General features: G+C 33.3%; 1 protein-coding gene across 1 annotated transcript in view; it reads left to right on the forward strand.

The window, feature by feature from the left end:
• Positions 1-20,071, forward strand: part of LOC142345069 (uncharacterized) — a 42,190-nt gene extending 22,119 nt beyond the window's left edge. Inside the window, exons 2-9 of the mRNA XM_075397152.1 lie at positions 3,470-3,654; positions 4,061-4,170; positions 7,202-7,222; positions 7,786-7,908; positions 10,602-10,897; positions 14,197-14,325; positions 15,030-15,593; positions 19,794-20,071. Of these exons, the coding sequence (XP_075253267.1) occupies positions 3,470-3,654; positions 4,061-4,170; positions 7,202-7,222; positions 7,786-7,908; positions 10,602-10,897; positions 14,197-14,325; positions 15,030-15,593; positions 19,794-20,071 (1,706 nt within the window). The remainder of the gene's footprint in view (positions 1-3,469; positions 3,655-4,060; positions 4,171-7,201; positions 7,223-7,785; positions 7,909-10,601; positions 10,898-14,196; positions 14,326-15,029; positions 15,594-19,793) is intronic.
• The last annotated feature ends 2,951 nt before the right edge of the window (positions 20,072-23,022 follow it).

The following is a 23,022-nucleotide window of genomic DNA, read 5'->3' on the forward strand; positions in this document are numbered from 1 at the left end:
GGTATAATTGTCTTCGGCGCTTTCTTCTCGCACTTTTCTGCTGTATTTTGATTTTTTGCCTGTTTTTGTTATTGTTTTCAAACATAAGACTTAATGTGATGTCTTGTTAAATATCTATGCTTGACAAACATCATTTTCTTCTGATCGGGTTATATCTGAGCGAAGTTATTGAGCTCTGTTGAAAGATTTTAAGTTTAATGGCTGTTAAAAAAAAAACAATTTTTCGAAAAATTTTTTGAACACTAACAATTCTTAAACTTTTTTCGTTAACTGTTTGTCATTGTCAGTATTGACAGGACCCACTTGCTTTCTGCTGCCACTAAAATTAATTTTGTTAGCTGTTTTATCTTCTAACTATTGGTTATATGACTTCAATGACACAAGATTTCAAACTTTTTTAAAATTTTTTTGGATATTTTTGTATTATTGGTTACTTTTGAACTCTTCACATTATCCAAATATCATTAAGATTCCATTGGCTTAGAGAGGACGTTCCGTGGATCACAGAGAAATTTTTCAGAGAAAATTACTGGTTTAATTGTCTTCGACACTTTCTTCTCATACTTTTCTGCTGTATTTTGATTTTTGCCTGTTTTTTTTATTGTTTTCAAACATAAGACCTAATGTGATGTCTTGTTAAATATCTATGCTTGACAAACATCATTTTTGTCCGATCGGGTTATATCTGAGCGACGTTATTGAGCTCTGTTGAAAGATTTTAATTTTAATGGCTGTTAAAAAAAACAATTTTTCGAAAAAATTTTTGAACACTAACAATTCTTAAACTTTTTTCGTTAACTGTTAGTCATTGTCAGTATTGACAGGACCCACTTGCTTTCTGCTGCCACTAAAATAATTTTGTTAGCTGTTTTATCTTCTAACTATTGGTTATATGACTTCAATGACACAAGATTTCAAACATTTTTAAAATTTTTTGGATATTTTTGTATTATTGGTTACTTTTGAACTCTTCACATTATCCAAATATCTTTAAGATTCCATTGGCTTAGAGAGGACGTTCAATGGATCCCAGAGAAAGTTTTCGGAGAAAAACTACTGATTTAATTGTCTTCGACACTTTCTTCTCATACTTTTCTGCTGTATTTTGATTTTTGCCTGTTTTTGTTATTGTTTTCAAACATAAGACCTAATGTGATGTCTTGTTAAATATCTATGCTTGACAAACATCATTTTTGTCCGATCGGGTTATATCTGAGCGAAGTTATTGAGCTCTGTTGAAAGATTTTGAGTTTAATGGCTGTTAAAAAAACAATTTTTCGAAAAAATTTTTGAAGACTAACAATTCTTAAATTTTTTCGTTAACTGTTTGTCATTGTCAGTATTGACAGGACCCACTTGCTTTCTACTGCAACTAAAATTAATCTTGTTAGCTGTTTTATCTTCTAACTAATGGTTATATGACTTCAATGACACAAGATTTCAAACTTTTTTAAAATTTGTTTGGATATTTTTGTATTATTGGTTACTTTTGAACTCTTCACATTATCCAAATATCATTAAGATTCCATTGGCTTAGAGAGGACGTTCAATGGATCACAGAGAAAGTTTTCAGAGAAAAGCTACTGATTTAATTGTCTTCGACACTTTCTTCTCGCACTTTTTGGTGTATTTTGATTTTTGCCTGTTTTTGTTATTGTTTTCAAACATAAGACTTAATGTGATGTCTTGTTAAATATCTATGCTTGACAAACATCATTTTTGTGCGATCGGGTTATATCTGAGCGAAGTTATTGAGCTCTGTTGAAAGATTTTGAGTTTAATGGCTGTTAAAAAAAACAATTTTTCGAAAATTAGCTAAAATTTGGATCTTTTTGAGATCTTATCACATCATCCTACTGCTGATAGTCCCCATTGGTTTAGGGAAGAACTTCAAAGGATCATAGATAAAGTTTTCAGAGAAGAGCTCATGATTTGAATTGCTTCGACATTTTCTTCTTGTAATTTTCTGCTGAATTTTTGGGTTTTGCCTGTCCCTGTTGTTGTTTTCATAGTCAATAACTTGTGGTAAGGTCTTATTAATAAAAACGACTGTCAAACAAACTTTTTGTCCCATCGAGGGATAATTTATGGTATTTACTGGCTTCCGTTGAATGCTAATGAATTTAATGGCGTTGATAAAACGTGTTTTCTCGAAAATTTCGTTCTTCTAATGTATTTAATCATATTTGTTGATTTTTTGAAATTATATTGATAACAGAGGGAAATCCCATTGCTCTTGAAAAATTATTTTAAAATAGAAGAGTTTTTAGTAAAAATTTCTTTTTATAATGCCTTCGACACTTTTCTCGCTCAATTTTTTCTTGAATTTGCTGTTTTCGTTCTTTAGCCGTAAATTGCTCACAGGTCTCATAGGCTTGTAATCGAGGAAATGATGTTACCCGAAGCAGTCAGTTTATAGCGAATAGTCTTAAAGTTTATGATAAACATTTTGAATTGTTTATGATAAACATTTTGAGTTTCTCTTTAGTTTGTTTCTATGGCATAGTCTGACCAAAGACAGGTCCTTTTGGTTTTGTAATGACTTTTTTGTAATTTATCAAGGATTATTTATTTAAAAGCTAATGATTTTTAAGATTTTTGAAACTTCTTGTAAAAAATGTTGATTAATTTTTAAGTTTCACCTCAATATTCGTTCTTTTTGTCGACTTGTTACCTAGTCTCATTAAGAAAAATTTCCATCTGCTGTATAATTAGAAAAAAGTAAATTTGTGTAGTTAATGTTTTATCTGACTGCATTTTGACGTTGTTACTAGGAGCTTTTAAATTTCGGTATTCAGTTTTTGCTGTGAAGTTTTTGTTGGTGCTAAAAGTTTTGTTGGTGACTCTTAGTCTCTTTAATGTCAGATCACGTTGGTGCTGTAATGAGGCATGGCATTAGGTAATTCAATTAGTAGATAAGTTGTGTAACGATTGTTTTAAACTCAAACATCTATTTTTGTTATCTCTTCATTTGGTTGATAATTTAGTCAAAAATGTAGATGAGCTCGGGTCGGAACATCATGTGCGAACGCACATTAACGAGCCGCCTTGTATTTTTATATGCGCTGTATATTAGTTTTGTATGAGGGTTATCTAATTCTTTAAAATGTTTTCTTAGAAGAAATTGAAACGAAACTTATCTTGCAATTTTGATACTTATCTTGCAAATTAACACATAATATTTAGGATAACATAAATGGGTAAATGGGAATTTAGGATATCATAAATGGTGCTTTTTAAGTCTGAGCAAAACTTCTTGTGGTTTTTAAATTCTATGGTTTTTAAAAATGTCAATATATGACATCCTGAAAGATTTCCAACAATTTATATTAAAAGAGTTTCAGTAGAGCAGCCCGCTTTTTCATGGTTTTCCTGTTGTTGGTGAAGATTATGGTCTCAGATGGCATTAAAGGTTAATATTGGATAAGGATACCGGAACAATTTTATCATCTGTTTCTTCTTTTCACAGCCAAAGGATCTCTGGTTCTGATGCCTCAGCCAGAGGACAACTGGTTGTTGGGGAGGGACTCAGACTACTTTCGGACTGGTCAGTGGAGGAGGAGGAACAGGGAAGAGAAGAGAGAGATGGAAAACAGGAAAGAAGAAGCACTCAAAGCACTCACTGCTACAATAGTCGATTACGGACCAGATGCTGTGCGTATACGATTTTAGACCTCTATGAGCTAATAGAAACTGAACATTTACAAGGAAGGTTCTGAAAAATCACGGTTGTTATGGTTGATTTTCTGGCATTTTGTGGCCAGACGCTGACAGTCAAGTAACGTATGACATTTCAATGGAAATAAGGTCAAAACGAACATGAATGCCCAAAAAATGATAGGTAAAATACGTTGATGACTGTTTTGGGATGACCTCCAGTGTTCATAAAATCGTGGACTTGATAAAAACGGGTAAAAATACTAACGTTATAAAAGTTTTTATAATTTATTGTCGCTGCATTTTTGTTTTCAAAGATATTTTTGATTAAAACAATTCTTACTGTTGTCTAATTGTGGTACATTTTATAAAATTTTATATATTTTGCCGCTACTTGTTTTAGAAGAATCTGGTGGAGTTCCTCCAGTCTTTTGCCAAGTCGAGCGATAGGGGAATGACTCAACCTGGAGCCAAGCCCAATGACTACTTGAAAAACTTACAAAAACAACTCAAGTTAGTCAACAAAAACCCCGTTCCGTTTCTGCCCTCGAGACAAGCTTACAAAAACATGCACACTTTTTTTTTATTTTTACTGATACTGTTAAGTTTGTTTCAACGCCAATTTGAGACTGATTCATTGAATGATTTAGGTTATCGTTTGATTGATCAGGTTTCGGTGCCAGACTTGACCTCTTTTTGACAAGGCTCTAAGAACACCGGGTAACAACAACAGCTATATTATATCTCTTAGGGCTCGTACACTTGAAGTTCTAATGATAAAATGTATAATTTTCCGATGGATTCCGATTCAGGCCTACCTTGACTGAGCTATTAAACCATCAAACCGATGGTTTACAAAAACCCTCATCACACTGTTATGGCAGTCACATAACCGATTTCATTTGACTGCTGCTTGATACGGCACCGATTTTACCGATAAAATAGGCCAAATGCTTCCATTTTTTTAAACAACGCGGTGAAAAAAGTATAATCAGCGCAATTGAACATAAAAAATATACACTACAGTCACAGTAACTGTCACAAAATTTCACTCATCGCAATGTAAAACAAGGTAAGAAATGCAATTAGCGAATTGAAATTGGCTAAAAGGCTTAACTCTAATTCACAGATGAAGAAACAAAACCTCAAACCTCAATGAAAAGCAGAGGTCTGGTGGTGCAAAAGCAAATGACTGCTCACAAAGATTTACCTGATATTAAGAATAATTGTCAACACTCAAAACTGTGTAACACGTTTTGGTGAATTGTTCTGTCACCGCAACATCAAAACCAACGTTTAAATTCCAAGGAAACCTAACAATTCCAAATTGAAACTCCCCTTTGGCCGGAGCCTATGGTTTTTAGAGGGAGCCTAAGTTATTCAGACATTTAGAGGAAGGTATACACAGCGATGAAGAACAGAGCATATGTGCATTACCTATATGGGGCATCGCTCTTTGATGAATTGAATACCGTGAGAGATATGCTCCTCAAAACCATATTTTGGGACATGCAGAGCACGTGTTGCCTGGGCAACTTTGCTCTCACAACTACTCATACTTTCGGTACTTACTAATACAGCCTTCAGATTGATGTCATTGAGCTTTCAAAAGTTTTTATTTGGCATCTAACCAAATTGCTACTAAATGGAAGACATAATACATAATCTACTGATCTTTGTTACTTTAATGATATATTAAAATCAGTTTGACCGTCTTTCAAACAAGGCTAGTAGTCGTTACTCAGGGCACCACCTTGTAGGTCGCTAATACACTGGATCTTTGAAACATTGGAGTTTTGTTTTATACACTGGATCACTTACGCTCATCCGAAGGCTTTCGTCTCAGTATACTTTTTTAACTACCTTTTGACCACTTTAAAGCACCAACGTCCGAGTATATTGTGCTCAAAACCTGCATCTTGGTAAACATGGATTTTCATCATGTTCGCTTTATACTTTATGTTTTAGGGATTTTGAGTTACGCCGCTTCATTTTCATCGTTTTCATATCTGCCCTATAACGACTATTAATTATATTATCTTTATGATAAAAAGTTTTCTTAATCAGATGATAACAGGTTTTATGAATTTAAAAATCAGCACTTCGTAAGATGTAGTTTGCTTCTTCAAAAAATCTCTATTTATTTCATAAACTTGCCTCACAATTTTCCCTTTAGCTTCATATTTTCCCAATGTTGTGAAAAAGTTTTGCTCTCAACATTTATTCTCAACATATGAATTTTCAGTAAACGACTACATTGTTTAATTTTCAAGCGGCTCAATCTCGCGATCTGTCTGTTTTGTTTGTTTTCAAATCCCGCGTTGCTCATCATAAAAAAATTTTAGTAGTCATAAGAGGTCAAATATGATTCTCAGTGATCATACTAAGTCATTTATGAGTTGTATGAACTTTTAGTAGACATACGAGGATTATACATGATTACCTAGAAATCATATAAGGAGAATACAAAAAAATATCAAAGTCTAAAAACTGTATAATTATCATTTTCTATCGATGTTGAAAAAATTCTAAGAAATTAAACAAGGTCATATATGATACTGAAAACTTTGACTGGCTCCACAAACGCTCATATAATTTAGCGAGAAGACATTTTAGTTTATTGTATTGCTTTTGCAATCCGCATTTGATTTTTTGTGTGCGCTAAAAGAAAAAATTTTGCGATTTGAACATATTAACAATAAGAAATTGCGGCTACATGTATTTTTTAAAAGGTTTCCTATAAATGAGCATTCATAGGTATTAACTGGCTTGAGAGAGTATTAAAATTTTAATTATCTATCTCCACTTACTCTTTTAATTAGTTTCCAACTTTGGATATAAAACTCGTTAAGGTCTTTTGGCGGATCACAAGGTGATGCCGGGGAATCACATAGGTGATGCCTTAGTGAATCAAATTTAATAAGACATAAATGGTAAAAGGATTTATGAAAAAATAGATGTATGATTCTTGGTAATCAAATTAAATTCATATATGATTTCTCGATAATCATACAAGGATCATGTATGGTTTCTTAGTAGTCATACAAGGATCGTACTGTGCAATAAGTTATAATTTGTATGACATCATATTTGATCCCTGTATGACTACTAAGGATTGGGGATTCTGGAAATGTCCCTATAACTCCCAAGAATCTAAGTTAATGCTCCTATTTCGCATATATTGTCATTTAAAGTTATAAGATGAATCAGAGAGCTCCTCTCTGTGTAATTTTCTCTCACTTTTAAAATTGCCCTGGTATTTTTTCCGAATTCAGAAAAATTCTTAAAACCCGCAAAATTTATGTTTACGTTCTAATGAACATGTTGCTAGAGTTGGCTGCAAAATTCATCAGCAATTCGTTTGTTATTATCCGATGATTTTACCAAAAAAAACAACGTAAAATTAAACTAAGTATAGGAATCACTCACACCGAAATAGGCCTAAAATTTCAAAAATAGCTAATTGCCATCATTGCATGGAAATAGTTGTGGACCTGACTGTTGATTAAGACCTGAGTATTCACCTGGACGATTTTTTCTCTAGCCTGAACTCTTCTCCAAAAAGGTGAGCTGAGTGTCCAATTTGTTTGATAATAGTGGAGTGAGCTTGAGTTAACTTTGCATTATTTTCCTGCCTCATTTGATTACATCTTGAGCTTTACGTTAGTCATATTTGATTTGTTCAACTGATTGATAGCTGTTTGATTTTCTTTTTAACTATTTATTTACAGTACAGTTCTACATTGAACTGCTCTGTCATATATTGGGCGGAAAATTGTTTAATTATAGTCCGTGTAGAGATCCATAAATAAGGAGCTGATTTAAATTATAATGTTTTGAGTGCTAGAGTTCTTCAATTCATAGCAAGATTTTTAATGCGCTCAATATTGAGGTACGATATCTTTGCTCTAAGACAAAATTTTCTGGGTAAACTCGTCTCACAATAGGTTGTTCCTCGTTTTATTTTTGAAAGGTTTTCGTTGATTTGTAGTTTATTATCATAAAAGCTATTCTTATCATACAAATTCGGAAAAATCGAATCTGAATCTGAAGAAAAGCTTTTTTAAATACTTGCAACAAATTGCAATGTAATTATTTCGGCGCATGAACACTTGATGCATTTTTTAGTGATAACCTGCAGTTTAGTGTGCAGAACATGAGACTTGACTCTGAAGCTCCTCCTCCTCCACCACAACGCACCCCAGTATCTGTTGCTTGTCAGCACAACAACCATCACCGAAGCACTGACAGGTAAATTATAATTGGGAGTCGGCGTTATATTTTTGGTTTTAATTTGACACAAACAGAATTTGGTTTTTGGCCTATGATATATTCAATTTTCTCTATTATAAAAGATTTTCTTTATTTTTATATATCTATTCACATTTCGATATTCTAACTTTCTTTAATCTAAGTGCGCCACTGCCTTTGCTCTGGCCAACCTTAAAGGGTTGCCTAATTGTCTTCTCTAATCGCTCATATAGCTTCCATGGCAAATAAGATCTAATTTAAATAGCACAGGCGAGACCAGATGGTTATCGTGCAAGATTCTACCAAAATCTTGCAAAAAAGTTATATTGCAAGATCTGTCCCGAAAATGTTATCTTGCAAGATTTGCAACAAAATTGGTCATAAAGTTAAAAAAGCTCAAAAGAGCGGCAAAATTTTGTTGAAAAAAGTGAAAACTCTCAAGACATTATTTTCGTATTAATTATGTTGCTCAGATCACTGGGAGATTTCGTTATTTCATAACAAGTGATAAAACAGATATTCAAAAACTTCTAAATGTGTGTGCTTCAAAACGTATTGCTAACCGTATTTATAAGGTAAACCACTGTTGAAGTAAATTTAAGGTAATTTCCTATAGCTTTGATAAGATAAAATTACGTTAAATTACCTTGACTCTTTAGTAACGTTCAGTACTTAAGATTCCTATTGGAAGAACCATTTTCTTAATGCCTTAAATTAATAATTTTTTGTTGCTATTTCCAATCATTTTTTGTCGTTACCCAGAATGTGTGTATTCAAATATTGCGACAAATAAAGACTTTTCGGTCTCAGAATAGGTCGGATTAGTACGAAGAACGGTTTGTCTTGCTATAAATGGCTACCCTGCAAGATCTTGCAAGACAAATTGTTATCTTGCAAGATTTTTGCAAGACGAATACGTATCTTGCAAGATTCTTGCAAGACAAACGGTTATCTTGCAAGATCTTGCAAGAAAATCGTTCAAGAGGATGCATCGTCTTACAAGATTTTGCAACAATCCCGCAAGATCCTGCAAGATAACCACTTGGTTTCGGCTGAGGGTAAACTCCAGATAACTTAAACCAAATTTGACTAAATTTCAACAGGTTTAGGGAAAATAATACTAAAGTTCGACTTCAATAATAAAAATTTACTGTGCGACAGTTTTTGATCTTCCAGAATTGTTTATTTAAATTTAGAATCAAGTCTTCGGGAAGTCAAATTTTGCATCAATTGCATGCATTATCTGAATCGGTTTAACTGAGTTAGATTCGCGCAAAATTTTATAATTCTATTTCTCGGCAATTCATTTTCAGCTGCTCCATTTCTTATCAAGCTTATCTATTGAAAAAATACAACATGATGTCAGCCAACTGTTTTCACTTATCCCGTGGTGAGAATCAAAGTTTTCTCCCAAACAAAAATTTTTCTCCGTACTGTTAATTTCACATCTGTTTTCCTGAAGTAATTACGGGTAGCCAGCACTTACTCAACAATAAGTATATTTGATTTAATTTATCGACATTATATTGCAAAAGTCACGTTTCTCGACTAATTTTTTTTTTTTACAACAACAGCTTTTAAGATTAGAATTATAACCTTTTGTTGATAAACTGTTGCTAATTTAGTTGAGTTAAGAATTTGCTTCTCGTGCAAATTTCTCCGATATTGCAACTATTATATACAACAACGTGTTTTATGATTAGGGCCATAAGCATCTGTGGAAATCATTGGGACACTATGCAAATTTAGTTCAATTTTGCTTCAAGTTTTAATATATCCGTCATAACCTGTCACTTGCCGATTTTAGACCGAGCGTGGAAATCATTGATAGAATTTTTGTCAATCTTTTCCAACTTAAAAAAAGTTCATCTCTACGCGTCACTTTTGTCCACGGTTGCTGTTGGACCGAACTGAAAAAATGCCTAACTGATTTTTGTTTTCAGAGATTTTTCAGCAATTGGAATTTTTTTTGTTCAGAAGAACTTATCCAATTTGGTTGTATAATTATACAAGTCTATCACAATTTACAAGGACAATTATGTCTTTGAACTCGTTCTCAAGTAATTACTAGTAAATATCGGACAATTAAATTTTAAGATAATTGCATGCTCAAAATCGTTTTCTCTCAATGATGTCCACAATTTCAGTCACTATTTTTCATTTTGAATTTAAAAAGCGCAAAATGAGAAATGTTGACGAGATTTTGTCTCTCGTTTCCATGATACGCCAAATTTAATCAAAAACAGCAACTTGTATATTCGCCAGGTGATGGAGTTTATTCTTATATTGTTAGCCTTTAGATTTCTGCAATTTTAGAACTTTAGTGGTTTTGAAAAGGAAACAGTATAGTCTTACTAATTGAATACTTAATTTTCGGTATTTTTCTGTGTTTACTTCTGTATTTGTTAGTTATTTTTTGATAAATTTAGCATCTAAACTCGATATTTTTTTCATCTGGATCTTAAAATTGTGCATTATTTACGAATCAATTGAAATTTTTGGCTGAAAGGCCACTGGTTTTTTCCTGAAAATGAATTAAAAGACGCAAGCAGCCGCAAGCTGAATTTTTGTTCAGAAACACTAATACACTTTGATTGTTATATTGTGCATTAAAAATTTAACTTCTTGCGTTTTTTCCTAACATATATTCTATCAAATCTCCGAGTCTAAATGTCAGCAATTTTTGTTTACAGGAGTGATGTGTACCACGCATATTCGAACACAAGTTCAAACAAACCACCTTCACTAGATAGAGAAACTACCGATTTCTCGTCAGCCGAAACTCTCCTGAAAAATTTCACCCTCTTCATTCCTGAAAACCTTCTACAGGGAACAAAATTCATGCAGAAATTAAATTTGAGCGACAAAGAAGCTGTACGATATACCCTCAAGTCGGGCAAACGGTTTGACAAGATGCTTTTTGATGATTTGAGTGTTTCAGGCCAGAACCCAAAATCGAAAGTCCATTTTGACGAAGAACGGTATAATGGTATGAAACAATTATTATCTCAGAAACATTCCGCAAATTGTTTTTCTAAGCATATAAAAATTTTTGCATTTAGCATGCAAATTTAGTATGAAGGTAAAAATACGTCATCATTGGGCATTGTTATTGCATTTATACGTACTACTGTTTTTGTCGATGCATGGACAGCAAAATGTCAATAAAAAGAGAAAATGTTCATTTTTATTACGGTAATGATGGTTCATGGTGATATCTGTCTATGGTAACGATCGTTTTTCCTCGCGTGCGGCCATAGTCCAAGTCCGACGCGTATCGTGGAGAATGTTGCAATTAAGATTGTAGTAAATAACTATTATTTTGCAAGATGCAAGAGCGGGAAAGATCGTCTTGCGAGAGGCTTACAAGATCTTGCAAAATTGGCATCAAAAATTTTTGCGCAAAAAAGTCGCATATTTTAGCTCTTAATTAGTCCTCGATCTCTTTTTGTAATTAGTTGATCCCGTCGACTCAATTTCTCTGGACAAAATAGAAAGTTTCATATCAAATTCACTGAGAAATTAGAAATTATTTTGTTCAAATTAAAGCTGGAGTAGTAAAATTTCTTCGATTGACTTTCACATAATCAATATATTTACTCTCGGAAGCAATTTGAAAGGCAATGAATAATTAATTAAAGTTAAATATAATTTGATAAGATTTATTCAAATCGCGTGAACAAAAATTGTTTACTTGTGTTTTTCGTTTTTATTTTTTGTGACACCTACTTTCTTTATCATAATTTTCAAAATGTTCTCTTACACTTTTTTGCCCTTATCTCAATGTCAGCTGAAACATAAATTGTTTGAAAACAAAACAACTTTTTTCCCTGCTTTGGCCACCCCGATAGAATAAAATATTGTTGTTCCGAACCCACTTGTGAGGAGAGGAACTATATACTCAAATCAGTTTTTTTTGTTCTGACAATTTTGGCCGATCGATATATTCATCGTAGAGAAATGTGAGTGGTATCATTAAAAAGCTCGTCCAGCTTGGAATTCGAAATTACAAAATTTTTTGAATTTCGTATTCTTGAGGAGTTATCGAGGTTTAAAGTTTTGTGTGAACACGGCATATCTGGCATGATTTTGTTCACTTTTAGCGTAACTTCTGTTCAAATTAAGATCTTCGCTTGAAAAAAATTAATTCAAAATAACGTTTCACGCTTCGAAATCAATTTAATCAGCAATTTTGTTTTGCTAATAGTCAAAAGAAGATAAAGGACTAATTCTGGTCTCAGAGCGAAGTTCACTAGTTCTAATTCAATTTGAGGGCTGATTTTTTAGAGAACTTCTCATATTTTATTTTGTTTTTTTTAATTGCTTAGAGAATAGTCACTTTCAAAATCAAGGTTTCGTTAATTAAAAACATCAATTAAAGTCAATTGATGCTCAATGAACAAAAAGTTCGCTTTAGAGGAATCGCTCAATTGTTGGCTTCGAACTGACTTTTCGAAATTTTTAATGAAATTTTGAATTTCAATTTGAAGTTTTACTGATTTTTTGGAGTTCTATAGCATATACTTGTACAATAGGCTTCCTAATGAGCATTAGGTGAAATTATCTATTACTTTGAGTGGACAGCTAACGGCCGTTAAATCTCTAAAAATCATTTTTTTGAAATTTTAATTGGCTTCGAGACTTGCTTCTCCCATTTTTTTACTGAAATTTTGGTTTTTGCCAGTATTTGTTGTTGTTTTCATTGTCATGAGAATTTTTGTGATGTCTTATTGACAATTTATGGTTAACAAAAATCCTTGCCTTCCCATCGAAGCATGACTTACCGTTTTTGATTGACTTCCGTTGAAAGCTATTGATATTAATGGCGTATATACTACGGATTTTCCCCGAAAATTTAGTGGCTTGGATATGATTGTTCACATTTGCTGCTTATACAATTTGCTGTTTTTGAGTTTGCTGTTTTTGCCAGTTTTGTATTTTTTATATCGCCCTAAAATGCTGACAGGTTTTACAAGCTTCTACTCGATGATTAACAGAATCTTTTTACTCACTGCTGTCACTTTATAGCGAATAGTATTAAAGTTCTTGATACTGTTTGTTACATAGATTTTTGAAACTTTTTGTTCTTTTTGTTAGCTCGTAATTCATTCTCATCATTGAGAGGCCCCATCCAATTTCTTGCAATTCAAAAATTAATGTGTCTATTGATATTATGTCTTAACTGATGTTTTTTTGTTTGTTGGACAATAAGCGTTTTCTTAAAAATTTTGTGAGCAGTCGGCATTGTGTTTCTTTTTTTCTTCTTTTAGCGCATTCGCTTAATAATATATCCCAATGATTTTAAAATGTAGCCCAAGTGAACTTATTTTATTATTCAATATAATTTTTGCTGAATTTGTATAAATAACAACTGAAATGAAAATAAATAATTTTCAGATAATAGCTAATGATTTTAATGGCTTCATTAAATTGTGTTTTCGCAAATTCTTTAATTTTTTTACCTACATTTTTCTGCATCTTTAGTAATAAGTTTTTATAAAATTATCAAAACTTATTTCCTTAAAAGCTGAAGATTTTTAAGACTTTTGAAACTTTATGGTTTAAAAAATGTTGATTGATTTTTTGAATTTCGCCTCATTATTTCTTCCTTTTGCGGACTTGTTCACCAGTCTCATTAATGAGATTTCCCATCTGATGTAAAGTTAGGAACAATGTAAATTTAGGTATTGAAAGTTTTATCCGATTGAAATTGAGGTTGTCACTAGCTGCTTTTAAATTTAGATGTTGAGTTTTTGCCGTGAAATTTTTGTTTTTGTTTTTTTTGTTGGCTGTTTTTTTTCTCGTAGTCTTTTGAATGGCAGCTTTGTGAGGGCTGTAATGAGGCGTGGCATTATGCAATTCAATTAGTAGTTTGGTTGTGTGACGATTTTTTTAAACTCAAACATCTATTTTTGATTATCTCTACTTTTGGTTGGCAATTAAGTCAAAAATGTAGATGTTCTCGGGTCGGAACATCATGTGCGAATGCACAGTAACGAGCATCCTTGTTTATTTTCAAAATGAGGGACAGGAAATTTCTAAAACCGTGTTTTTGAATACATTCGTCTGTATAATAAGAGGCAACTAAGTTAATCGTTTGCTGTATTTGACATCTTTAGCTAATTAGCTAAAAACATTTAAAACTGAAGAAATGCAATTTATCTGAAGGAATGAATCATAAAGCTTCCGCCGTAAAAAATGCACCATAATGCAAAATATAACTTAATCTAAATATGAATTAATTTGTGTTTGCTGAGTTTATGACCACTACAACTGTTCATTTCACAGCTGTCATGCCCGATACTTCCCTGCTCTCTTCCCTGGGTTTTCGCACCCCGTCCTCCAAACACGACTCACGCTTCGGTTCCACTCGTGGTGTCCGATTCGCCACAGAACAGTACAACATAAAGCCAGCTGGTGAGGCAAATTTTAAATTTAAAATTATATAAGCATTTCTACAGCCTATTTGTATTTGAATATACACAAATACGCAGGAATTTTACGTCCGTTCAATTCCATTTCATTGTTATTTGTTGAATTTCTTTGAATTTGAGTTTTAACCTTTGAACTATGTCCAAACGTTTGAAATCTCTGCCCTGCGTCGTAAAACTTCATAATACAGACAGTATGATTGTAATCGCTGTTAAATTGCAAACCGACTATCATCATTTTATTTGAAAATTTTTCTGATAGTGCAATATTTTGATAGATTTTTGAGAATCGTAAAGATTCTTACGAAAAAATGTTTAACCATTCATTTTTGCACCCCAACTATCTCTTCATCTTGTAATAATTCCCCAGGTTGAGGTGCCATCCGCAAGTGACCTCTGATCATACGAAGTCCAACGCACACGGTGTGTTCCCAGACCAAAATTACAGGGTCTGGGTTTTGGTTCCGGATGGTAATGGTCTGATCGGAGGTCACTTGCGGATGGGAATGGTCTGATCAGAGGACACTTCCGGATGGGAATGGTCTGATCAGAGGTTACTTTCGTCTGGGATGGTCTGATCAGAGGTTACTTTTGTCTGAAACGGTCTGATCAGAGGTCACTTCCGGATGGTCTCAACCTGGGTCATACTTAAGACATTAAGCATAGCTTTTATATTGCATTTTGTTAAAGAGCCACCCGAAGAGGCGGAACCACCCACAGAACCAGAGGTTGACAAATTCGCAGAAAACGATCCCAGCTTCCATGAACCCGAAGAGGACTTCAGCCATTTGACAGGCCGAGTGAAAGCCAGAGCTCAACGAAACGCCAAACTCCGAGCGCCAGTATACGGCGCTAATGGTTATCTAAAGCGGCCACGACAAGAACCATCACTGTTAATACGAGAACGACGAAGTTCAATACAAGACGACGAAGATGACGTAAGACCCGAAGAGCCGAAGCAGCAAACTTCCATTTATGGTGATATGTTTTCGGAATCGATTCGTGGTTTCCGGGAAATTACACGAGCTGAAAACGATGCGAAACATATTATGGAGTATGTTCAAAATTGGCAAAAAGAGCAAAATGATAAGGCCATCAAACAGGCCAAAGATGCAATTGCAGCTGCGAATGCTAACAGATTAAATCTAAATAATGAGTCACCACGAAGCTCAAAATCCTCCAGCCCTACACACGAGCAAGGAAGGCCCAAAAAGGGAAAAAAAGAAAAATCAGAAGGAAAAACTACAGAAAAAGGTACGCGATTTTTTTTCTTGATTCAGAAGTATTTTGGTGGCTCAAATGACATGAGCCAACTTGCTCTATCTTTTCTTTATTTTGGTTTGCTCACGCTCAACTACTTCATACCCCCCCCCCCCCCCCCAGCTTAGTGGGCGCATATTATTAGCACCCCCAGACGAAAGTGCCATATTTTCACATAATGATTTACTATTTAATGACACGTGCTCTTTAACCAGGGGCGCATAACGTACTATGGAGGCACATACGGAAAAGATCCGAAAAATTACGTAACAGTATAATTCTTAAAAATTTGCAATATTAATAATCCACAAAGTGCTTATATCGCACATTTCTGTTGACAAACTTGCGGCTTTGCTTTCAAAGTAAGCCGTTTTTTCATAAAAAGTTTGAATAAGCAGTAATTGACTCTTTATTTTCGCAAAATGTACAAATATTTTGGGTAAATTTCAGTAAGAGTGTTTTTTCCGAGCCATGTTTTACAATTATTGTAGTAAGCTTGATTGGAAAACAGTGACAGTAAGGAAAACTAGTTAAACTTTGCTTCACAATTGCAAGTTTCTATCATTATTTTCCATGTTATTGCTCAGAAGGGGTGAAGTTAGGCGACCAGATTCATACCGAAATCTCCATGTTGGGATTCAGCTTCTTCCCGGGTCAAGGAAAAATAGGAAACATATGCAAGATAATTGGTAAAAAGTTGTTTTTTTTTCACCGCAAATTTTGTACATAATTTTGCGGCGAATTGCGGTGAAATTAATTAATTTCACCGTTGGATTAATTTTACCGAATAATTTTTTTAAGAAGGTTATGAGCACTACTGCAATTAACCAAGCTACAGCAAAATACAACCCATTTGCGAGGTCATCGGAAGCTCCTCACTTTCCAGGTCGAATGATGCCTAGAAGTGGCACTAATGTTTAATGGAGAATTCAAACGTAGGAAGACCGGAGAAATAAAAATCAGGTTTGATCAGAAAAACATACTGGAGACATCTTCGTAATTGAAAAAAAACGATTATCTGTAAAAAATATTTAAGAAAAAAATAGCTCATTTTTTTTGAATTCGAACATCAATTTTTAGTGGTTTTATGAGGTTTTAGAGTATTTGTGCTGCTTGTACCATATACTAGGACGCCGTAGTCTATAATTTGCTGCACATAAACTCTGTATGTTATTAGTAGTTGAGCGGTTTTTAGTATAGGTTTCAGTCTCTGAAACAGTCTGCAAAGTTTTGGCGATTTCGCGTATAGGACTTTTATATAATTATTATATATCAGCTTTTCGTCTGTTTGACCTCAAAAAAAATTACATTTTTTGAAATTATATAATGCCGCTAATTAACGATTAACGCTTAGATAACTGTCCACTATCCTTCGGGTTTTAAAATTGTGTTTTTCGTGGTTGAGTGCCACTTTATTGTCAGTTTAAACTTTTCAAGGAAAGTCGAATCAGGGAAGTTTTCAAGTCGTCACTTTTTTATTCAGACTCTGTTGAAGAACTGTGTCATTGGCGTACAACGTCGCGGTGGTGTGAACAAAGAAATCCGTAATATCATTAATATAAATTACAAGAAGTGGGCCCTCTATTGACTATTGTGTTACACCGTATTCTTCTTTTATAAGACTGTATCGTAGTTAGCCAGCCTTTGCGCATTGCTGCCTCTCAGTCAAATAAGATTTTAAGAGACCTTGCATAGGATTTTCCCTTCTCAGAAAATACAATTTCTTTAGTAATAAGTCGTGTTTGACAGTGTCAAACGCTTTCCTTAGATCTATGAACACTGTCGTTGTCTCTTTGATTTTGCTTTGCCAATCCATTCTGCTACTTTCCAAAGAAACTTTGAGTGCCTAAAGAGTTCTTTTTTTGATCTTTTCTAGATCTTGAGCTATTGCTGGTAATACTCCATTAGGTCTTTAATGTTCACAATAGTCTCTTAAAATTTCAGTTTGTCGGCTACAGTTTTCCTAATCACTTTTAGAAATCCCTTAAAATCTTCTGTTTCTTGAAGAAATAAAATCTTTTGTTCTTTTACGTTTTATCCTTTCGAGAATCTAATTGCGTTGAAGAAGATTTGAATTACGAGATTCTAATCGCGAAACTGTTTTCCAAGATAGTGTCAACGAAACTGTTTTTCAATGCTAAAAAACATCTCTTTCTTTAAAGCTATTTTTGTTTTTGTCGTTTCAGCTTTTTAGTAACAATTTTCTAATTCTTTTTCAGTTTTTCTCCGGTGACAATTTTGTTAGATTTTTAAAGAACAAGTCACAATCCCTAGAATCTACTGACGTGCTCAAAATTTCCTGGTTTTGCAAATTGAAAACTATTTTTTCCAACAATAGATCGTTTTCAAGTGCCGATCATTTCGTTAAAAAAAATCTGGTGAGTTTTTCCATGCTGATCAAAAATGTATCAGATTGATTTTAACAGTATAATGGTCAGTGAATGAAAGTTTTGTTATTTGTAGTCCTACTTTTGATGAGCTGTGTCCAGCATCTGTAATAGATTTGGATTTGACTGTCTCCTTAGTGTAAGTCAGAAATTGCTATTATTTTCCAATAAAGTCCCCACAGAACTCAATAATTACAGTTGAGGAGTTTTTGGGAATTTGAAAAAAGAGGAAATAAGTCATCAGGAACAAATTCAAACAAGTGCAAAATGTAAAACATTACGACGCAGAGGTATACCCCAAAATTTCCGCCTGAGTAAAATTAGCTCGAACATTATATACATACAATGAACGCAATTAGGAGACATCCTTTGAATCCCACTTTTCGCAAAAAGGGCTCCGCCAACTTTGCGAAATAAAAGAACATTCGGTGCGAAAAGTAGGTAAAATATCTTGTAGCACGTTTCCGCTCAATTTAGGTATCTATTATTCGCGAGCATTTTGAGCATGCAATAAGCACTTTAATGAAGATTTAATTGAAGCATTCAAAACTTTAAAGTGCTTCAAATACATGCAACCACAAAAATTGATTTTTTTCCCCAAAAATCTCTCACACATCAAAGGCTTTGTATATCAATGTGGGACAGGCCAATTTTAATAAGTAGTAATAAATAGTACTAGTAAGTACTAATAAGTAGTAATAAAGTACTATAAGTAGTAATAAAGTAGTAATAAAGTGCTACTAGTAGTAATAAGTTAGGCTTAATTAAATAAGTAGTAATTAAGTTAGGCTTAATTGCGGATTATATGCGAAATCGAGCTACGTTGAGTGCGAAAAATCGATACATAAATGGAGCAGATGTGTGATACAAGCCGTGTGAAAAATAGGTTATAAAGTTTGTACTTGTATTTCTCGGCTAGGATTAGGACAATTTTGCGAACACGGGATTCTATTTTCCCTTCCATTTTGCCGGCTTATGCTAAAGTAGCTATTTTCCGCAATGTTGTTCCACTTTCAATGTACTAACATAGTAAAAACGAACACGAGATACACGCCTCGGGCACATCTGCCCGTGACGATTTGGGTATACCTCTGCGTCGTAATGAAGGTAATTTGAAAATTTGGTTTATAAAAGACGTATGGATTTACTTCTTGAAATGAATATGCGGATAGAAATGTTTAATCTTCACTGCAGATGGGCCATTGGGAGCTGTGTATAACTTCCAAAGAGTTATAGAAATCAGAACGGAGAAGTTGATCAGTCTAGATTACGTTAGATTGTGAAACAGTACCAACAGGTAAGATTATGAAATATAATAATTTTTTGTGATTTTAAAATGACGTTTTGGCTAAATATTCCCTAGATATCTGCAGCACGCTAATGCCTGTTTTAACTGTGGCATAAATTTGAAGAAATTTTATTTAATCCAATGTGATTTCCTTAAATAGGCCAAGCTGCATCGCTTGTACAAGATTTCTAGATCAATTGAGCTCATTTCTTGTAATTTTACATAATATCGTCAATCATTCTTATCATTACCTCATTTTGAACAATATTAATTTCCTTAGGGTGGATTTGATAGGAGCTGCTGAGATCTCTTAAGATAAATTTGTCAAAAAATATCTCATAATAAATATCTCATAATATTAAACATAAACAAATCTCATAATATTAAAAGGAAACAACTTTCGGGGCATGATTTACAAGGAAAAAATGGCGATCATTTCTTCGCTTGTGAGTAGTGCACCTTAGAAAGAACAAGAACTGCTGTGTTAACTCTGGTGTGTAACTAATTTGCAATGTTTAGAACCGAAACGTGGTACGTCTACAATCAAAGCTGGTGGTGGTTTTTCAAACCAAAAATACGGAGGGACAAGTGTCCATCGCCCGTATTCGGGTGGATCCTGGGGGGACACTTCAAACGATGAAGAGGCAACTGACAATGAGAGTATAGAACCAACTACTTTGGTCAGACGACACTATAAGGTAGCAGCAAAAGCGTCTGTTAACAACCAAGATTTAACTTTATTTTTTTTTTCAGTGACAAACTCTATGATGAAACTATTCGGGAGCACTCGAAAATAACCTCAATAGAAATTAGAATTGATTTTTTTGCCTATATGAGATTTTCATTGATTTCAATTGTACGTAAAAAAAATAAAAAGAAGAGATTTTGCGTTTTTGAAGCTCTGCGTTGCAGGAGCTATGATTCAAAAACTCTGTTGAAAATATTTGTTTTTCATTTCCAAAACCATGTGTACAATATAACGTTTTTTGTCCAAAATATAATTGTGCGAATTTTTAGAAAACAAGGATGCCCGTTATTGTGCGTTCGCACATTATGTTCCGACCCGAGCTCATCTACACTTTTCACTTAATTGTCAACCAAATGAAGACATAATAAAAATAGATCTTTGAGTTTAAAAAACGTTTAAAAACCTAACTAGTTGTTGAATTACATAATTCTATGCCTCTTCTCAGCGCTGAAGAAATCTTTCATTGAAAAAACTACGAAAAAACTAACAGCAAAATAAGCGAATACAAATATTTCACGGCAAAAACTAAGTATCTAAATTTGAACGCACATAGTAACAACGCCAAAATGCAGTCATATAAAACTTTAACTGCACAAGTTTATTGTGTCCATACTATACAGCAGATGGCAATTTTCCTTAATGATACTAGGCAACAAAGTCGACAAAAGGATATAATAAAGCGAAATTGGAAAATCAATCAACTTTTTTTTAAACCAAATAATTTCTAAGGTCTTAAAAATCAATAGCTTTTAACAAAATATTTCAAAACAAATTTATTAAACATCCATTATGAAACCAATAGGACCTGTCGTTGGTTAGATTAAGCCATAGGAACAGACTACAGATGAAGAAAAACTCAAAAAAAAATCAATTTGCGAAAACACAAATTATTGAGGCCATTAAATACATTAACTATTATCTGAACACTATTTAATCTTCCTTCCATTTTCATTTTTACTAATGCAATAAAATTATAGTGAAGGAATAAATTAGTGCGTTTGGGCCACAGTTGAAAATCATTGAGATCTGTTAGTACGCGAATGTGCTAAAAGAAGAGAAAAAGAAAAACAAGTACACCAGTTAAACTTTTAATTAACCGCACTTTGTCCACAAACAAAACATAAGTTACGACATGATATCACTTGAAATTTAAATTTTATGAATATAAAAAATTGCATAAGACCTCTCAATGATGAGAATAAGCTTTAAGTTGACGAAAAAAAAACAACAAAAACTGAAAAATTTTAAAAAATCAATGCAAATGTTTAAAACTTCGAGGCTATTTGCTATAAAAAGAATGCCTCGGGTAACATCAATTCTTGAATGCTCAATTACAAGATTTTGAGACCACTCAGCATTTTTCGCCTACCTAGAGATTAAGAAAAATAGGCAAAAACCGCTAATTCAAAAAAAATTGAGCGAGTAAAGTGTCGAAGCCATCAAAAAATAACTTTTCGGTAATGACTTTTCTACCATCCATTTCATTTTAACAACATGAGATTCTTTTTTTTGTAAATGATTTCAAAATATCAATAAATATGGACAAATACATTAAAATCACGAAGTTTCTGAGAAAACCGGTAGTATCAACGCCATTAAACTCATTTGCTTTCAGGGAAAGACAATGGAAGCGCTCGATGGGAGCATAAAAATTATGCCTCAATGGGAAGAAAAGAATAATTGTCATTGACAATTCATCGGTACGATAAGACAATACATTAAGTTATTGACTAAGAAAACAACAGCAAACACAGGCAAAAACCACAAAATTAAAAGAGAAGTGCAAGGAGAAAGTGTCGAAGCCATTTAAACCATAAGCTTTTCTTTGAAAACTTTATCTATGATCCATTGAACATCTTTTTAAAGCCAATTGGAACTAACACTAATAGGATAATGCGATGAGAATTCAGAAAAACAACAAAAAATCCAAAAATTTTCCAAATGTCCAAAAAAGTTTATGGAAACTCGCGCACCGATTTTATCATTCCAATAGTTTGAAGATAAAGCCGCAATTTAGATTTTTTTGTTAAAGTTAAAAAAAAAGATTTCCGGTAATTACTGAGGCGTTCGTACTTTTCGCGAAGGTAATTTAAAGATTGATTAATGTTCGAAGAATTTTATCGAAAAATTAATTTTGAAGTCTTAAGAGACATTAAATTCAATAATTTTCAGCAGAAGTCAAAAAATACACTCAGTCATGACTTGATATAAGGATAAATTTATTTGTCAGGCATCGGTAATCATTAAGATATCACAATAAGTCTTATGACTATAAAAACAACAACAAGTACAGGCAAAAACAAAAAAATTAGTAGAAATGTGCAAGAAGAAAGTGTCGAAGCCATTTAAGCCATAACCTTTGTCTGAAAAAATTATCTATGATCCATTGAATGTCTTTCCTAAACCAACGGGAGCTCTCCAAATTAGAATATTGTGATAAAATTTCAAAAGTATTCAAAAATACGAAAATATCCAAAAATTTTAAAATTGTTTTTGAAATCTTGTGGCATCAAAGTCGTAAAACCAATAGTCAGAAGATAAAACCACTAAACCGATTAGTTTTGGTTGCAGTAGAAAGTGAGGGGAACCTTTCAGTACTGAGACTGACTTACAGTTTACAAAAATAAGTTTATGATTGGTTAATGTTTAAAAAAAATTCGAAAAATTATATATAAAGTCTTAACAGTCTTTAGCTGTCCAATCAAAGCACTGAATAGCTTCACTAATGCTTAATAGGAAACCCATCGCACTTGTAGTCAACGATTCTATGCCATAGGGCTCCAAAAAATCAGTAAAACCTCAAAAAGGAAATCAAAATTTCACTAAAAATTACAAAAGCTCACCCAGGTTGCCCGAACTTGGAAAACTTGGTAAGGCCGTAGTACGGCACCGTATAAGTCTTTGATCAAAACCGTACTAAGATCTTGTTAAGTTTTCTACGGGCCGTAGTAAGGCCGTACTAAGATTTCTAAGGTACCGTACTAAGGCCGTACCAAGATT

The sequence above is a fragment of the Convolutriloba macropyga genome, chromosome 8 (assembly GCF_964194025.1).
Source record: "Convolutriloba macropyga chromosome 8, txConMacr16.3, whole genome shotgun sequence".
Taxonomy (NCBI): domain Eukaryota; kingdom Metazoa; phylum Xenacoelomorpha; order Acoela; family Convolutidae; genus Convolutriloba; species Convolutriloba macropyga.